This window comes from Nesoenas mayeri (assembly GCF_963082525.1).
Source record: "Nesoenas mayeri genome assembly, chromosome: 1".
In the NCBI taxonomy this organism is placed as follows: Eukaryota; Metazoa; Chordata; class Aves; order Columbiformes; family Columbidae; genus Nesoenas; species Nesoenas mayeri.
Genome location: NC_137541.1, coordinates 14,203,854 through 14,222,657, shown reverse-complemented (window position 1 = coordinate 14,222,657; position 18,804 = coordinate 14,203,854). Strand labels below are relative to the sequence as shown.

At 38.9% G+C, this 18,804-nt stretch overlaps 1 protein-coding gene across 1 annotated transcript in view; it reads left to right on the top strand.

The window, feature by feature from the left end:
* RELN (reelin) overlaps positions 1–18,804 on the top strand; it is a gene marked incomplete at both ends in the record, with an annotated part of 285,441 nt that overhangs the window by 188,118 nt on the left and 78,519 nt on the right. Inside the window, 6 exons of the mRNA XM_080343887.1 lie at positions 1,139–1,205; positions 2,161–2,394; positions 2,994–3,155; positions 7,178–7,414; positions 13,745–13,937; positions 16,529–16,641. Of these exons, the coding sequence (XP_080200013.1) occupies positions 1,139–1,205; positions 2,161–2,394; positions 2,994–3,155; positions 7,178–7,414; positions 13,745–13,937; positions 16,529–16,641 (1,006 nt within the window). The remainder of the gene's footprint in view (positions 1–1,138; positions 1,206–2,160; positions 2,395–2,993; positions 3,156–7,177; positions 7,415–13,744; positions 13,938–16,528; positions 16,642–18,804) is intronic.

Below are 18,804 nucleotides of genomic sequence, written 5' to 3'. Positions count from 1 at the left end.
TCTTTAACCCTTTGACTTTTACCACCCCCTCAAAAAGACCTTGAAAGAGACAAATGAATCAAACAGACCGAGCAGCATTTTTGCACCCTGAAAAGTGAGAAAATCTAGAAATCACATGAAGTCTGATGGGGAGTTAGTTACAGCGAGTAGCTAACGGGGATTTAGAGTGTGTATGCCAGGGAGTACTGACACACTGCTATGATGGGCATTATAAAACTAAGAGAGGGAATAAATACTGGTTGTTATAGATTATGCAGAATTGGTGGCTATTTGGATGACATTCCAAAAAGCACAATGCAAGTGGATAACTCCAAGTAATAGACATTCTTCAACAGAAAAGGTTACAATATTCATGGTTAAGGCTTGTTTGTCATATTATATTGAAAGAACATTGCCCACAGGTTAACACTTGGGCTGTACCCAGAGTAATGCAATGAGGTGCAGATTATACTGACATTTGCTCATTTTTCCTTCCTTCTTATTTTTCACAAAATATCAACACTGTTCACTAGGAGTCAATGGAAGAAGAAGAAATAAAAGAGTAAAACAAATCTGGAATATATTTGATTGCATACAATTTGAAGTTTTATTTCGTTTGAAAGAACCAGTGAAAGTGTATGATAGTTAATACTAAAGACTTATCAGGGCAAGTTCTCATTCCAGTAAATCCTATGAAGTACATGGATTTCAGTCAGAGGAGCAGTGGCACATTTTAAAAAATCTAGAAGAGTACTGCTGGAATGTACTAATACATATATTTTAATTATATCTCTGAAATATGATGAAGAAAAGCAAATACAAGAAAATAGACAATATGTAGCAACCCATCTGATCTGATTCATGATCTTAGAAAAATCGGTTGCATTAATTAAAACATCACTAGTACCTCAAGCCACACATAGACATTACCCACTAAATAATAAATTACCCCTGGCTATCCTTGTACAAAATTCCATTACTCGGTTCTACTGCAGGATGCAATCAAATGTATTTTATCCTTTTGTAGACCTCTTCCAGCTAGTTGGATTAAGATAAATACAGTAACTGTATGTTCAGGTCTGTATTCTTTCTTGTACATGTTCTATGCTGCTTATCACATAACAAAGCCTTTCATTTAACTGATTTCTTTTCTCTGCAGTTTATATTGGTCCATCTTGCCTCAAATTCTGCTCAGGGCGAGGACAGTGTACTAGAAATGGCTGCAAGTAAGAGTTAAAATTCAGTACCTGTATTCAATTTCTGTCACATACTTCACTTGATGATCTGAAAGTTGAAGTGATATTCATTTCAACCCTTGCTTTTTGAGATGACTAAATATAAAACTAGCATAGACCTCAAAATGCATAAATCTTACTGGAGAGATCAAGATCAATCTTTCTGAACAGCAGCATATTTAATTTTTTTAAATAATAATTTTCTTTTGGGACAGAGTCAAATTTCTGGTTCACCTTAAAATGTGCCCCAGAGTACACTAAAATGACAGTGATGTGTGCTTTATTCTGGTTTTAGAGGTTATTTAGGACTGTTTTACTTTTACATTACATTTTGGGAAAGAATCACCATTTTCATAGATGTGATATCCCATAATCTAATGGACCTCAAGGACAGAAAGTCAGCATTCCACTTTTCTTCTGAATCTGGCTTGTTAAAACTGTTCCAGCCTAAAAAGTAAAGGTACTTTACTCAAAATCAGTAAGCAAGTGCAAAATATTGGTATAAGTGGTTTGGGGTATTAACAAGAGCGTGAGCCATGGGGTTTTCTCTTCTGTTACATAATTTCTTCTTATCACATGTGACAAGCTACAGATAAAAGCAAATTAATAATTTTACATGTGAAGAAAAACAAATTATGTCAGCAGTATTTTTGCTCCAAAAATTAAGAATAGTATTTTTGTATTGTGCATTGTATATAGATTGGGAGTGGAGGGGAGTGTTCATAACCATGATTTTTCTTTAATTGGAAAAGTAATTATTAGCTGAAAGAATGGCGCTGGCTGTGCAAAACCTAAATAAAGTTTAAAGAGCTTCTTGGGTCTTGGATGTGAGAGGGACTTTGTAGGCATCTTCCATCCATGAACAACTGCAGTCACCATGTTGGTTTGCTAGCCAACAGCAGAAGACGGGTCATTAATTACACTGTTTGGTCTCCGTCGCCCACAGGTGTGACCCCGGATTTTCAGGGCCGGCATGTGAGACGGCCTCGCAGACCTTTCCCATGTTCATCTCCGAGAGCTTCGCCAGCTCCCGCCTCTCCTCCTACCACAACTTCTACTCCATCCGGGGGGCCGAGGTCAGCTTCGGCTGCGGGGTCCTGGCCAGCGGCAAGGCCCTGGTCTTCAACAAGGATGGGAGACGCCAGCTCATCACCTCCTTCCTTGACAGCTCCCAGTCCAGGTGAGAAGGGAAGAGCAGAAATGTGAGGCAAAAAAACTGGGGAACCCCTCCCCTTCCAGTTACAACCTTGTGTTTTATTAAGCTGATTGTTTTAGCAGGAAGAAAAGTTTTTTGAAAACTCCCAGTTCCGTATTTTAATGGTGATTTCATATCCTTGCCAGTTTTCCCCCTGCTTTGTAAACAACAGGGCCCAAAACAGACAGGAGGGAAGTTATTGTGCAGCTCTGGTGGAAAATATGAAATGTTAATATCAAACCTGAGTGTCAAAGCCAAGTGCTAATTAATTATTTATAAGGTTGTGTTTATTTGACAGCTTGTGGCAGCTGATTAGATCCATTCACTAACTCTCCCTCCCCTTCAGTGCCTAATAAATAATTAAATGCTGTAATGATTGGCATTTTTTAGCTATGTGTGCCACATTGCATTATTTGACAGTAAAAACAAATTGCATGTACAAAACCCCGTAACTGATATTTATCAAAATTTATCTGGATTGAGAAGATCTGAAAACAACCTGGTTAGGGTAAAAAAACCACCAAAAAAATGAACCATGAGTATGAAAATGATACTCCGTAAATATTTGTGTAATTCTGATCCAGGTTCCTGCAGTTCACGCTACGCCTGGGCAGCAAGTCAGTGCTGAGCACCTGCAAAGCACCCGACCAGCCGGGGGAAGGAGTGCTGCTGCACTACTCCTACGACAACGGAATTACCTGGAAACTACTGGAACACTATTCTTACCTCAACTACCACGAACCAAGGTATATGCATAAATATTATGAGTGTTTTCTACATGCCATTAATGCTGGTAGTGATTAATGCAGTGCTGAGGGTCAGTACAATGACCCACATGGTGCAGGAGTAAGCAGAGTGAAGATCTTTCACTGCATGCCGAAAGTTACCTCTTTTCCTTATAAGTTTTCAGCTGTTCTGGGCACTTCCCATTTTTGCCCACTTCTGTAAGAATGAACTCATGGATTTAACGGCATCCAAGTCTCAGATGATGTGACAGAACAAGCCGAGGCAGGGCAGGATGAATGGGAAGAAATGTACTTGTGGGAAATAAGAGCATGTTTCTTCCCATGGAAACAGCCACTTGTAAAGATAAATTAACATAAATTATTTGCAGCTTTGAAGCCATAGATACCTTCACTGCACCATCCTCTGGGATTAGGAGTTTGTAGGCAGCTCAGGACAGCTGAGACAACATCTAAACACCAAGATTTCTCCAAGTCAGCGGGGAAATTGTGTCTGCTCCGGTTATAAAGGGGATTACAGGACTTTGTGCTTGTGCCCATGGGCCAGACTCAGGAGAGAAGTTTTTCCTCATATTCAGATGAAACCTCCTACTTTTCAGTCTGTGCCCATTGCCCCTCATCCTGTTGTTGGGCACCAACATGCAAATCACAAAGAAGCTGAATGAATAGCTTGTTTTATTTAGCCATGCCTGTGTTTGGTGTCAGATTAGAGAGGAATGTGTCTGATTTATTTAGATAAGGTATTACTTACTGTTATTATACATTTGTGAGACCATCCACCTATTTTAATAAAGTACATGCAAAATTAGGGGTATCCATGACCACACCTGTACTGCAAGCCCAGAACAATCTGGGCTGGCTCTGTGCAAATCCACTCAGACCTGGAAGCATCCACCTTCACGGGGATATAATATATATATATATATATGTATATTTACTAATCTTGTTAATAACTCAATACAAAAATTACAACATACAAAAGATGTTTAAGAATATTCCAATGGAAAAAACTTGTAACATTAAGTATATTTCATGGGAGCTATAACAAATACTCAAAAATCTGAGAGGAATGGCTGTATTTGGTAGAAGTATACTGCATGTCAACTTTAATTTCTGGTTTTAAATATTTGCAAAAGAAAAATACTACGAACTGGAACACACATAAGCCTTCTTCAAAATTTCCTTTCCTGTCCTTTATTACAGTCACATATATATTTTATATGGCCCTGTTTCTAATTCTTAGATTCAAGATTACAGCTGCAGAGATTACATTTCCCTAAAGGTTTTTAATATATAGCACTATGAAATTTTTATAACAAAAAGGAAAATGTACAGCCAGGTGACTGATTTTAATGAAGTTTAAGATATAAATGTAGTAAATTATATTGATGCTAGAGACCTTTTTTCCTTTTTGAGATTAAGTATGAAGCACTTAATTTTGGTTGTTCTGACAGGGCAAAGAGCTAAGCACAGCATACATGGGTTAGAAAGGCTTTGCCATGGGATATGTATGCTCCACTCTGAGCAGAAAAAAAATGATAGATGCACAAACCTGAAGATAATGCTGGCAATAATTATGATGAAGAACATGAAGAAAGCTTCACCTTTTCATATTATGTTGTCTGAAAATATCAGCATTTTTGGTAACACAGATGAACTGCTGAAAAGTTTGGCAATCAATCTGTATCCAGAAATTTAATTAATCTTCAGTCACACAAAAAATAATTACACATTTAATGTTTTGCTGAAAAGGTGCATTTAATCTGCTAACATTTGACAGCTGCATTTTTCTTCTGAGCAGAACAGCGGTGGCTTTTCAATATTAGGTATGCGCATAGCTTGAAAGAATGAGATTAGAGCAAAGGTCTCCCAGCTGGTTTTTAAGAAATCTAATGGTAGCTGGTAATGGTAATAGGAACACTTTTCTTTCCTGCAGCAGAAAAGTCATTAGCAAGAATACCCCTCCCTCTCCATCTATCTACAGCAAATCAAAGCCAGACAGGAGAAGCTGTTATGACTGGTGATGTAGTCAGGTTCTGAGTACTAACCTATGTGCCACATACAGTGGATTACACCAAAGTTTTTAAATTGTCTTTGCTTAATCCCCTGGGGTAAGAAATTTATTTTAACATGTTAAATATTTTAACATCCCATAGGTGTATCAGTGATGTATGTCAAGATTTAGGATTTTCTGTAAATTACTGTCAGTGTGAATTAGTGTCCATGTGAGTGAGCTCATGAGAGTTAAGAGTAAAAGGGAAGTTGCAGGCATCAGAGACAGCCACCAGCAGAGAAATAACAGAGCATTAGCTCACACAAGTGCCAATGGCTTCGTGGTGTACACTGGATGCAGTGCTCCTCCTAGCCAGGGTACCAGCGGTCCTCAGGTTCACCTTGCTGGGCTATGAAAGACAAAAACATTGGTTCCTTTTAGCATCAGCAGCAATTTAGAAATTTACCCCAAAAGTCATAGAGTTTCTGCTTATTAGGGAAGCCTTGGTAGAAAGAAATTCCTTGTATGAATAGTTTATTCACATGCCAGAGAGTAATGGGGCTTGGTCTTTCTCTTAGATGGGTATGAAGCCATTCAAGCATGTTTATTTGAGCCGCAAAAGAAATGTATCTGCCACATATAAAGTGTGTGCACTGCTGGTCCCTTGCCACGGGGACACAGCAGCCATCACCTCTGGCTGTCACTTGATGCTGCTCTTTCCATACAACGGGCAGAAAGTGACTCCTAGAAATGACAGCCAGGAATTTTGAGTCCTGCTCACCTGCTTAGCCAAGACATTTGATTTTTCCTTGCTAACCAATTAATGAATTCTTTAAAATCAGTGTGACATAGAACAGCAGCATTATAAATTTACTGTTTACAAGGACAGTTTAGCAAGTCAGTTTTAAGAGTGTGGTTTTACAGTAAGAGTGCTGCCAGCACAAGACTTTCATAGGCACAGAACAAAACATTACAACAGGCAGCTTAGAAAGCCTTAAAGCTGGAAAAACTTGATGCTAAAGTACAAAATGATGTTTCCAATTTACCTGTTTGTCATTTTATCCACATTTCCTCTAAGAGAGAAAGAAAAACATCTGATTCATTATGAGCTTGCTGAAAACTCTTTTGCCAGCAGGTAATCTTACACCAATGGAGACAAATGTCGCTGTTGCCAGTCTGTTTCACAGCTCACGTGTGTTGTGTGGGACACCATGGTCCTGGTGATTTATGGAGCTTTCAAGAAGGTGTCATTGCTGTGGCAATTAATACATGCTCCCTGCTGCTGTGTATGATAATTGTTGCTGGAAATTAGATATTACTCTTAATTTTCTTTGCAGTTTGTCAATTATAGGTTTGTTGACATAGCTGCCATGACAAATCAGGTGACCTTGCATACCAGGAGAAAAGCCTGGGACTCGCTTCCAATTCCTTCTCCAGGCAACTACAGAGGAAAAGCGTGTGCCATAAGACTACACATAATCACAGTGTCTGACAAGATGAACCTTTTCCACTTGAACATGGCAATTTGAAGAGACGCGTTCTTCTAGGACAAGAGCAATGCAGGCTTGACGTTAGTGCTGTGCAGAAACAAGCCCAGATGTTAAGAAGATGCATCTCTTCAGATCAGGATAAAATCCACTGAGTCTGAGAAAGTGGAGCTGGAATTTGTAAATCTTTGTCAGCTGATCATCCCTTTTGGCAATCTAAACTCCTGGGTTTCAGATGGAGGGCATTTAGTTTTCTTCTGGCAAGCAAGAGCAGCTGTAAAAATTGCAGAGAGCTCAACAGCAGCAGCAAAATTTACAAAATCGGTGGCTTTTACCTGTGTATTTCACTAAATACATTGACTACCAAGAGAATTAATGATTCCCCTGTCCGTGTCACTGGTACAAGCTACACCAGTACATGCCAAGGAATTTGTGGGCTGAATTTAACCCATGATTTTTGGAGTCAGTAAGAAAAAATAACCATAACATACATCCCCATGTACAAACAGCAAAACTTTCAGTAATAACTTTGTTTTGCTTTCCAGAATAATTTCAGTGGAGCTGCCTGAAGATGCAAGACAGATTGGTATTCAGTTCAGGTGGTGGCAACCATATCACTCTTCTCAAGGAGAAGATGTGTGGGCAATCGATGAAATCATCATGACCTCTGTGCTCTTCAATAGCATCAGTCTGGACTTCACCAACCTAGTTGAAGTCACACAGTCTCTGGGATTCTACCTGGGAAATGTTCAGCCCTACTGTGGACATGACTGGACCCTTTGGTGAGAAACACATACTCATTTCTGTTATACTGTTGTTTTCCTTGTCTGTTCATCCTGCTAAGAACCAAGTGACTTCTGCAGCTGAGTCTTCCTGGCAGCTATTCAGAGTAATTTTGTCTCATCCTCACATTATAGACAAAAACACTGTCACTAATCAAATTACAATTAGCAATAAGTTTTTACACCCCACAGCACAGAGATTTATTTTTGATGGGAACCTTAAATGTAGCGTTCTTTCCCCACAAAATATTTTAAAAATATCCTAATAGAAACTATTTAGAAAATTTTTATAATCTTCACTTAAAATCCAACCAGGTTAATATGGGTATGCAGGTTGTGGAAAACATCTGTTAAGTACAGACTCCAAATATTTTGTAAGTGGTGTTCATATCTGTTTATGTAGGTTACATTTAGGTTACACTCCTAAAAGGAAAGGCAGCAGAATGTTGGTAGAATGATGTTAGTCATCTGTAGATATTTTGTCTGATATTATATCTATTTTGTCATTAATACTGTGCATCATTATGACATATTGAAATTATGCCTAAAATGTGCTGTGTATTTAGAAACAAAAGTGAGAAAACATCACCAGCCCAAAGGAAAAAAAAAAAGGAGAGAAAAGAAAAAAAAAGTGAATAACAAAGAAGAAGAAAACTCTCTTCAGATTGTGTAAAAATGAGCTTTTTTTAGTAAAATATTAATCTGCTTCACAAAAATTAAGTTCTGGAATACATAAGTGTAAAATTTGTAATTAATACAAATGAAGCTCAATTTAAGCTGTGTTTTGATTAAAATCAAACACCAGTTTTGTGCTACTCTGATCAATATATAAACCCTGTATGGCTTTAATTGGCACAGATATATTTATTTGGAGAAAGTACAATCACAGCAATTATAGAAAACCTCAAGAAAATATAAATAATTTTAGTGTCCCCGTGGACACTCAGAGAAACACTGTTGGAATTTTATTAACAAGTATCTCTGAGCAAGCTGATTTGACTTTCTGATCATCTGTCAAACTAAAAGGAGTTGGCTTAACAGTAGGAACAAAACCCAATGTGTTCTACCGGTGATAATGAGGCAGTAGAACCACCATTAACCACTTTAATAAGGACAAGGAAGGTACTCGCTGCTCATTAAAATGAAACAACATGTTAGGGCTCAAATTGTTTGCATCTTTTTCATCAAAGAGCTGGAATGAAAGCGCTTTAATGACATTGTTTTCCCTCTGTTCTTGTAAGACCAATTTATCATGGGTAGGGGGGTAGGTTATTCAAGATAGCAGAGGTTCCTCTGTTTCCCTCCTATGTCTCTAAATCAGAATCAAAATAATAAAATGCTAAGCTAAATTCTCCATCCCACATATTGCCTAGGATTTGTAGTGCTCAGTCATAGCAGAAATATTGAACATTCCATGCATCAATAAAGAATCAAAGCCTTTGCAATATTTCCTTACTATTTATGTATAAGTATTTTTCATTATCACTAGAAGACATGAACTCTATCCTTCACTGACCTTGTTTCTCTCAAGGGAAATTTTTAAACTTACACGAAGTCTGTACAAATGGCTGCTAGTTAAATTAATTATTGTTGGCTTTTCCCAGCTGTGAGTCCATTTGGTTCTCATTTTCTAACTCATGACTCTCTATGAGCAGAGTTTGCAGTAGCATTGACATCATTCTCTTGAGAAAAGTCTGACAACTGCTTTTCATTTGTGGAACTATAGTTAATACGCTATAAATCATTTTACAGGGTGTCATTCTCAGGCCCATTTTCGCTGAGTTGCCTTTAATTGTCTATTAGGCCTCCATTCCTGCTTCAGAATCTATAAACCTGAAATATTTATCCTTAAAATTGCAGGAAACTGAGGCGGGGATTTTAATTTTTGTTGAGGAGGGAGGTTTTTCTTTTCAATATGTGGCTTCTTTAAGAAAAGAAGGGTTGGTTGATATACATATATTTTGAACAAATGTGATTTATAAGTGTTTTATAATGGTCCATATCTGGAACAGTCACTTTATTTGATTGCAATCATTAACATTTTGTTTCAGATTGGTTCTTAGACTTTATTACAGCAAATGTATTGAGTTTACTGAAAGGACTCGAGAATGCTTTTAAAATGAAATGTTTGACGATGTATGTTAATTCATCACTTCTCCAAAATGCTCATACACAGGCAAGGTTTTACCCAAATGCCTCTGGAGTGTTACAGAATATTTACAGCCACTTGCTGAATGCTTTTAAGTATTGATAAAGATGCTACCGCAAAGTTTTTTTTGTTGTGGGTTTTTTTTGTTTGTTTGTTTGGTGGTTTTTTGTATTCTTCTGGACACAAATAAAATAGCATTATATGAATAAACTGTTTTCAGTCAGATTACAACATTATGATTTAACTCAATGTAACGGACAATAGAGTGTCCCACTCTCCCTGGAGCAGCCTGGGGACAGGTTGAACTGTCCTTATGGAGCGATGCAATGCAGTTGCCCTGCATCAGCTTGATAGTATACCTGTGTTTACAAAATGGTTTGTGTTTTATATTAATTTTTACTCCCTAACATGCAGAAAGTTTATTTTGGGTAAATGACTTAGTTAAGATATACATTTAGGAATTATATAACAAAGAAGGTATGATGTGATGTAAAAAGACATAAACATCCCCAGCTGAGGCTGGTGTGAGCGTTTGGCCATCGTGTCAATATTCTTGGCCAATGCAGCTTTACAAAACTAACTGCATCCTTGTGGCTTTTCAGTATTCCTGAAAGTACCGGCCTTGAAAATGTGGTAACTCTGGGGATCCCAGAGCAGTTTGGAGCAGCGCAGGTTGGCTGACATTGGCTGTGATACCATTCCCAGAAGTACCAATTAGTTGGCAGTGCTTGGAGGGAAAGCGATTGTTCTGAGGGCACCTATGGGTATTGTGTTCCTGTGCCTCCACAGGTCTAATTATATACATGCTTGAAACCAACTCACAGATACATATTTATACAAAAAATGTAGCCTTTGCATTCTTGTTTCTGAAGAATTTTTTAGTTAATTATTGTTACGCCACAGATATTAGTCTGTCTTTTACAAAATGTGGAAAAGTATTCCAGCTGCATGACTCCCAGGACAAAGAAAGAAAACATTTGGTATTCCAGCAGAAGTGCTGGAGTACCTCTACCCACATATGTGGGAGAGCTGGAGAGCACAGAAATGGCAAGTAAGGTGGAGCCCCCACCTTTAATGCTACCCTTGTTCAGCTGGCAGCAATTTGTGGATGATAAAGGACTTTGTGAACCTATAATGCGATTTCCTCCCCGTAAAAGAGCTCCTTATGGAGCATCACAAATTGTCTTAATCTCCTCACTAGCTTATTTTTTACCATTTCCTTAATAACCATTTTAAACAGTTGTTTTGACTTTAAAACAATGCTTAGTTAATTCCCTGTGTACAATATCCAGTGGTTAAGTTGTTACATGAAAATTAATACTAAACCTAAAGTGGTTTAATCATGACTTGAGTGTCAGCAGTAAAAAAGATCAGAGTTAAAGATTTTTTTTCTATTTTACACCAGTAATATTGAATAGAGGGAATTTTTGTGCAGACAAAGACAAAATGAAACATTTAATTCTTGCATCTACACTGAGCACCAGTCCTTCACTTCTGTCACTTTGGGGAAGATAGCTTCTGGGCAGATGTTTCATCAAACTGTTAGTTTCAATTCCTTTATCTGTTCAGATGAGCTTTAGGTATCTGTGCTGTGCTGTGCCCAGGTTTATGTGTGCAATGCCAAATCATTTTCCAAATCATTGCTACATATAACTTTCAGCTGACTACAATGCACATGGATGACTGATACCTGAAGAGCCTGGTTGCACTAGCACAGATTTCCTGAGACGGCTTCAGTAAAACTTTGATGTCCCATATTAGCCATGAAATTTCAAGCTGCATTGTAGAAATTAAAACTGTAACAGGCCAAGTGAGCTTTAACTTTTAAATCTCCAGTATTTGTCATTTTGAAGAGTACAAGTTTAGAAGACAAATAAATTCAGGCATTGTCCAAACAAATTCTTCTGAGATGGATTCAGTTCTAACAACGAAGCCACAAACCACAGATTACCAGCTGGACTGCTGATGAATGTACATTTTATCTTCTGCTCAACTTCAAATTATCCTTCCTGTTGAAAAGGAAAACATTGACAACATTGACTGAAACAGCAAACAGATGAGATACATTTTTCCAAGACAACTTAGTGCCTTCTGGTCCAGTTGTCTATGATAGTGCCCCAGCAGCAAAGGGAACATCCATCCGCAGTTGGTTTATAGTGCTATTTGCCATAGAAACATAGAAGCATAGTATCATAGAATAGTTTGGGTTGGAAGGGACATTCAAAGGTCATCTAGTCCTATCCTCCCACAATGAGCAGGGACATCTTCAACTAGATCAGGTTGCTCAGAGCCCAGTCCAGCCTGGCTTTGGATGTCTCCAGGGATGGGGCATCTACCACTTCTCTGGGTGACCTGTGCCAGTACATTACCTCCCTCACTGTAAAACATTTCTTCCTCATGTCCAGCCTGAATCTCCCCTCCTTTAGTTATAAACCATTACCCCTTGTCCTATAGCAAGAGGCCCTCCAGCTGACCTTGCTCCTTTTGATGCAGACTAAGATCCAATTTGCCTTCTGGACTGTGAGTGCACATTGTCCAGTCTTTCATTCCCCAGTACCCTGAAGTCCTTCTCCGCAGGGCTGCTCTTCATCCCTTCACCCCCAGCCTGTATTGATACCAGGGGCTGCTCCAAAACAGGTCCAGGACCTTGCACTTGGCCTTGCTGAACCTCATGAGGTTTGCATGGGCCCACTTCTCAAGCTTGTCCAGGTCCCTCTGCTTGGCGACCCATCCCTCAGGCTTGTCAGTTCAGCCTGGTGTCATCATAGACGGAGTAGTTTCATATGGTGCCATGACTTGGATCCTCCTTTAGGAAATGAAACCACAGAGAGCAAGGTCAGAGAGTAAAATGGAACCTGTACCAAGTAAACAGCAATTTGATAATGAAAAAACTGAAGTCAGCTTTCACTAATTTCTTCTAAAGCTTTAGGGTAGGATGCTGACATTTATGGCTTAATTGCTCTCTCTGGAAAGGATGTTACAGAAAACAGAGTGGCTCAGTGAATTAATTTAAAAGAAAGCTAAGTAACACTGACTTGTATTCCTAGTCCTTACACTGACTTTGTTCTGACCTTGAATTTTACAGGGGTAGAATATGTTCTACTGTACGATACTGAAAGATTAGGATTGCTTATTTAAGACGATAAACTGTAACTTACTCAACCATAAGGGTAGCCTTGAACTAGATAATTTCCTTCATCACCACTGTACTGAATATAGCTTTTTATTTTTGTATGATGATTTGCAGCAATTTTCTTTAAAAAGATGCAGTCCCTATCCTAAATTGTTTGCATTTAAGAGCAATCTTAGAAAATGTTGAAGCTGAAAGGACTACATTACTTCTGAAGACACTAACTAAACATCTCAAACTAAGGAGAGGGAGGCAATGTTCATTCTATATGAACTTTCTCGAAAATGTTCTGTTTTGAAGGCTAGTGTGCAGGATTCAAAGTTTAAGTTGTTATTACTTCCCTCTTATACCTCTCTTGAATTTGATTTTTTTTCCTTTTGAATAGTGCATAGAAGAAGAACCTGCATTTAAACTGAAATAACCTGTAGTTCAAACTATGTATAGTGTTACCATGCATGTGATACTACTGACAAAATGATCTTCTCCAATCCACTGGATAATTTAATTTTTATATCAGTACATCCTGCAGAAAAGAATCCGAAGATAGACAATGTTAACTCTGAAATGATCAAAAGTCAATGAATGCATTGCATACAGAATCACTTGAAAATCAATTGAATGAAAAGTCTATGTAATAAGAATATTTTAAACTAAATGCAGTATAGCTTTACTGTCCAATGTTTGAATGAAATTACAGCTGTTACTGTGACATGACCTTAGGCAATGGACACTCCTGGGGAATGAACTTTCTTTTTGTTGTCTTTTTTTCTGTGTTGTCCTTCTCTTGATCCTAACTTGATCCTTAATACAAAGAACCTTTAGTAAGAACTAACAGAATAATTCAGTGTTTCACACTCTGGGATACATCAGTGCCTTCCCGGTAATTTGCAGAAGTACCAATGGAAAGATGCTTCCGTGCGTGGTCTCATCCCATGTGCCAATCTGCAGAACAAAGAAAGAAGCATCTCTGTATTTAACCCAGAACCATCCATAATGTTCCATTTGGAATTATTTTGGGGATGGATCCTGATTCTTTCCTTACATTTCTCAGTTTTACAGGAGATTCGAAGTTAGCTTCTAGCATGCGCTACGTGGAGACCCAGTCTATGCAGATTGGAGCTTCGTATATGATACAGTTCAACTTGGTGATGGGCTGTGGTCAAGAGTTTACTCCTCATATGGACAACCAGGTGAAACTGGAATACTCCACCAACCACGGCCTCACGTGGCATCTTGTTCAGGAGGTGAGGCTGGCAGCGAGGACCTTTGTCTTCCTTAAACTCTGCTTATACAAAGATCATCTGAAATACATTTGTGGCATGAAACAAAGGATGTTTTCCTCATTCCCCTTTCTATAAAGAAATCCTCAGTCAGAATCAGTCATAATGACTGGTAAAAGTATTTCAGCTGTTTTTCATGCTGTTAGGAAGAAAGATATCTGAGACCCTGAAACACAAAATTGTGACAGGAATGGACCAACGCTGAGAAAATAACTGGGGCAGAGTTAGACAGAGCTACAGAGTAATGGCTGAGATCTTTCCTGTGCTATTGCTTTGTTTTTCAAAGCAAAATGCATCTACTGTTTCCTGGAATTTAAATGGATAGAAATTCTTTCTGCCCTTGTGCGCAGCCATTTCGTAAATGGAAAGCGCATTCCTTCAGGGGATTGTAATGTGGAGCCTTTCATCTCCCAGCCCTGGTTCAAACACAGTCCAGGGCTGTAATGACCGGCTGTTTCCCTGTCTCTGCTCGAAGTGCAAATAGCGGCGTCGGCTGCTGTTTCCCCGTGTGGGTCAGCCCTGTCTCAGCACAAATGCGATAGTGCATTTGGCCATAATTTGTGCTTTTGTTTTCCCTCTGAGATGGCAAACCGGACTTTCCCTGACCTCAGGGTGAACTAACAAAGTCCTTCAGCTGCCTCCAAGCAGGTTCAGAGGGTGTCAGGGAACTTGTCCTAGGGCCTTCTCGCTGCCTGTTCTGTAGGTTCTCAGAGGAACTTGACCATCCAGACCCACATCGTCTGTGAGCAATGAAAGCGTTTTTGCCACATTGTGTTTTCCTACCTTTACTTTGGTGGGCAGAGTAGAGAAACGGCAATATCTGAGTTTCTAAACTTTGCAAATCCAAGTAACTCTTTCTTACCTTAAACAGAATTCAGAGGGAAGCTATAAATACTGTATTTCAAAAGATGTTCATGTCTTTTATACTTAGCAGGCATCATTATGGTGTCCAAGAATAGTTCCTAGAAGTGGGTGTTTGGGGTTTGTCCTTGCCATCAGTGGAAGATCAGTTGCCTTCAGATCTTAGTGCTCCTTTCCTCTCTCAGCAGATCTGAGTTCAGAGAGAAGAACTTGCAGCTAAATCACTTTTCTCACACTGCCCGTGTTGCTGCGATAAAAGAGTAATAGAGGGCTATTTGTAGTATATTTCAAGGATGTAATCTGGTGGAAACACAAAACACTAATTAATTGAAATGTTTGAAAGTTTTATTTGCTTCACCCGCTGATCATATCCTGGTTTATAAGATCTTTTAAGGAAGATGAATCAATGAAAAATGTTTGAAAATTGCTGGAAAGGAAACTAAGCCTTTAGAAAACCAACTGGGGAAAAAAAAAAGGCAGAATAAGCTATTATAACTTCATTTAACTCTCTAAGATATTAGAGCAATAAATTTCTATGTAAAAGAATACATTCTGCCCTTCTTCATATTTAATATATAACTATTACTTTATATTTTAACTATATAAATAATCTTAATTGTTTTAACTACCATAGAGAAACACTGCTTTATTATTAGTTTCATAGCAGTCAAGGTATGCTATTTGCACAGGTGTCTGTTCCAAAGGCTCCCTTAATGGGGATGAGCACAGCAATGAACAGCAAAAGGCTCTCGGAGATGTAGGGACAGGTAGGAGAAGCTGTGCTGTGGGACTAGTGGAAGAATGGACTCTCTGGATGGGCAGCTAGAAAGGGAACACACAGGCTGGTAATAGCATTCAAGTACTTTATTAACACCTCATCAAAACCTTAGCACAAAAGTTTTCAGTGCTGTTCAGGTAGCATATAAATAAACATAATATTGCAGAAAAATGGAGTAACGTGAGAAGGGCAGGTCTAGAAAACTGTAAGAGGCTGGGATAACAGACTGCCTTTATGTTTAGTATGAACCAGGCATAATAATGAATTTGGGGAACATACCTCTCTAGGAAACTGAGTTAAACTGAGGAAAGACCATAGACGCAGGAATGAGGAATTTACACCTCTTGCCATAGTTGTTAGAGGCAGCGCAGCTGCAGAGCATGGGAAAGGCTTCTGGAAGCAACTCCAGAGAGCACAGCTGGGTGCTCTAGCATGGCTCTGGGGGTTCCTACTGCTGTTCCCCCCAGATGGAGGGACTGGAGGGAGCCAGCATCCCCAGGCAAGGGCTCACAAGCAGGTCTCCAAAATGACTGGTACAGTGGTCTGGAGGTCACTTTCATAGGTTTAATTCCATAGTGGACTTGTAGACTTACTACATAGTGAGTGCAAGATGCTGGGTGAGAACAATAAAAACAATGAGCTAGAAATCCTCATGGAGGAAAATTAAAAAATTACCGGTTGCTAATGCTAAATATATCCCTTTAAATGAGTCATATTGCTTTCTCCTATCCTAAATTGTACTACTGTTGGTTTTCTGAGAAATTTTTTGGATCGTGCCAGGATTTTTCTGCCTCTGGGTCTTTTGCCACAAGATCTGGACCCAGGGAAGCTCCTGGTTCTGCAAATGTTTAACCCTTGCTTGTGTTCCCAATTCTGCCTCAACATTAAATCTGGTTCTGATATCTTTTATTTCAAGGAATGTCTTCCAAGTATGCCGAGCTGTCAGGAGTTTACATCAGCAAGTATTTACCACTCCAGCGAATTTACTCCGTGGAGGAGAATAACTGTTCTTTTACCACAGAAGACTTGGTGAGAATTTATTTTGGTTTTGTTGTTGCTGAGTGCAGACAGTTCATCTACTTTTATATTACTGTGACAAAGTTCAAGACCTCTGTAGATCATACTCAAGCCAGTGGGTGGGGTGCCAAGGTACTGGGGCTGACTCAATTGCAGGTATTTAACGTAAAATGCCTTCCTTACATAATTAGAGAGTGAAATGTTGGTGAAGTCACCAGAAACTATTGTTTAGGAGTGTTTGTAGTATATGCTGTGACTCTTCTAATAAAGTTCAGACCTTTTCAAAAATAGTGGTGCTTGTCTGCAAGCGGTCCACTGGAGGAAGGCTTTATTTGGATTGTTAATTTTTATTTTGCACGTTCCTCATTGTTTACATCGTCAGACCTAAGCTTTGTATAAACAATAACTAATGATTCATTTCTGGGAATTTTTTACCTCTTACTTCTTTTTATAGCATGTCTTCAGAAATAACATTCATTTCTGCAAAAAACAGCAACAAAAATTATCAAAAGCACTACCCTATTCATCTTATTGTATTCAAACTTGGTTTGCCTGCCCTAACATTTTTTTTTTTATTTAACTGGATAATTTCTTCCATTATTTATTTTAAACACTTTATTATAACATACAAATAAAAACTTGACATAAATGTCAATAATCTTCAGGGCTTCTTTCATTTGAGAACTAAATTATTCCAATTAGAGTTACACCTTGCTTATGTGTGACCTGAATGCACCACAGTAATTGCAAGGAGAGCTTGCTCAGATTAACTTGTCATTGTATTTTCCTGTCCTTCACCATTTTTATTCACTTTCTGCAGCCTCAACACAACCTATTTTTACCAACCACCCCACAATGATACCTTCTTTCAACATACTGGCCATTTTTACTGTACAGACATGATTCAGAATTTTGTATTTCCAGGCAAGATGTCAGGGGCAAATATTAAATCATTAAATAGTATCAGGTCAGATAACACCAAATGGCACAAGTAAGTCTAGAAATAACCGCTTTGTAGTTAGTTTATAATGTACGAAATCTTACATGGTGTTATGTGCCACAAGCTGTAAAATTTGTGGCTCACATAGGCACCCAGGAGTTTAAGAAGTGTCTACAATTTTGCAGGATATGTTCTAAAATAGGCTGTTATTTTAAAATTTATTTATAAGATACATGCTCTACTCAAAGTTATTATTATACACTGTATAGCTGATGTTAATATCAGTGTTGTGGGCCTTGTTTTCTTTAGGATCTAATAATTTTCCTCAGTGTATGAGGCGACAGGAGCAAATAATTCCATTTTAATTTAGGAGACTGTGGGGAGAAATTTTGATGAAATAATAGCCAGCTTCCTGCTTTACGTTGCACACAAATCATAAATATTTCACACTCTATCTTGTATCTGAAGGGATTCCCATCTCTTAGAAGAGTTTTGTTTGTAATTAAGGTACAAATTACCACTCAACATTACATTGCTCTTCATAAAACACATTTTCAGTATGATTGTGTTGTGCTATGGTGTGATCAGGGTGAAGAGCAAGAATGGCTGCATGTTCCCCACCAAAATCAATTCGGCACACCAGACACATCTCAGCCGCTTCCCTCTTACCCTCCTTTTCACCGACAAGGAACAGACCGAAGGCTCTGTCATTACTTTGGGCTGAGATTGAAAGAGAGGGGTTTTTTCATTTTTAAAGCACACTTAATAATAGAGGGCAAGTTTCTGCCTTTACATTAGGAGTTGCTGGTGAACATGTGATGTGCAGAACTCCTCCATCACCCTGGCCACAGAGGGCATCACCTCAAGGGCCTGCTAGTGAATATGCTCCACAGGGCTCTTTTTTGGGGTGCCCTCCCTCCCCCTCCTCTCTTTTCCCCACCCACACTGCTGCAAAAAACACCCATGGGCAAAAAGTTAGTAATGGCCAGAAGAAACAGTGTAGAGGGTGAGAGGCAGATCTGCCTTCCCAAAACCAGGGCAAGGGGAAGGGGACTCTGGGGACCATCCTTCTGGCTCAGCCCCAGAAGACAAGAGCTGCTGAACACAGCCTGCCCTGTGCTTGCTGCTCAGGGAGACAAACCACTTAAATGAGGACTCCAGATGGGAGCTTGAGGTCTCATTAGCCTTGCTCTGGCCCTCGGTAGCCTTGACCTGCCCTCACACCCCTGTGCAAC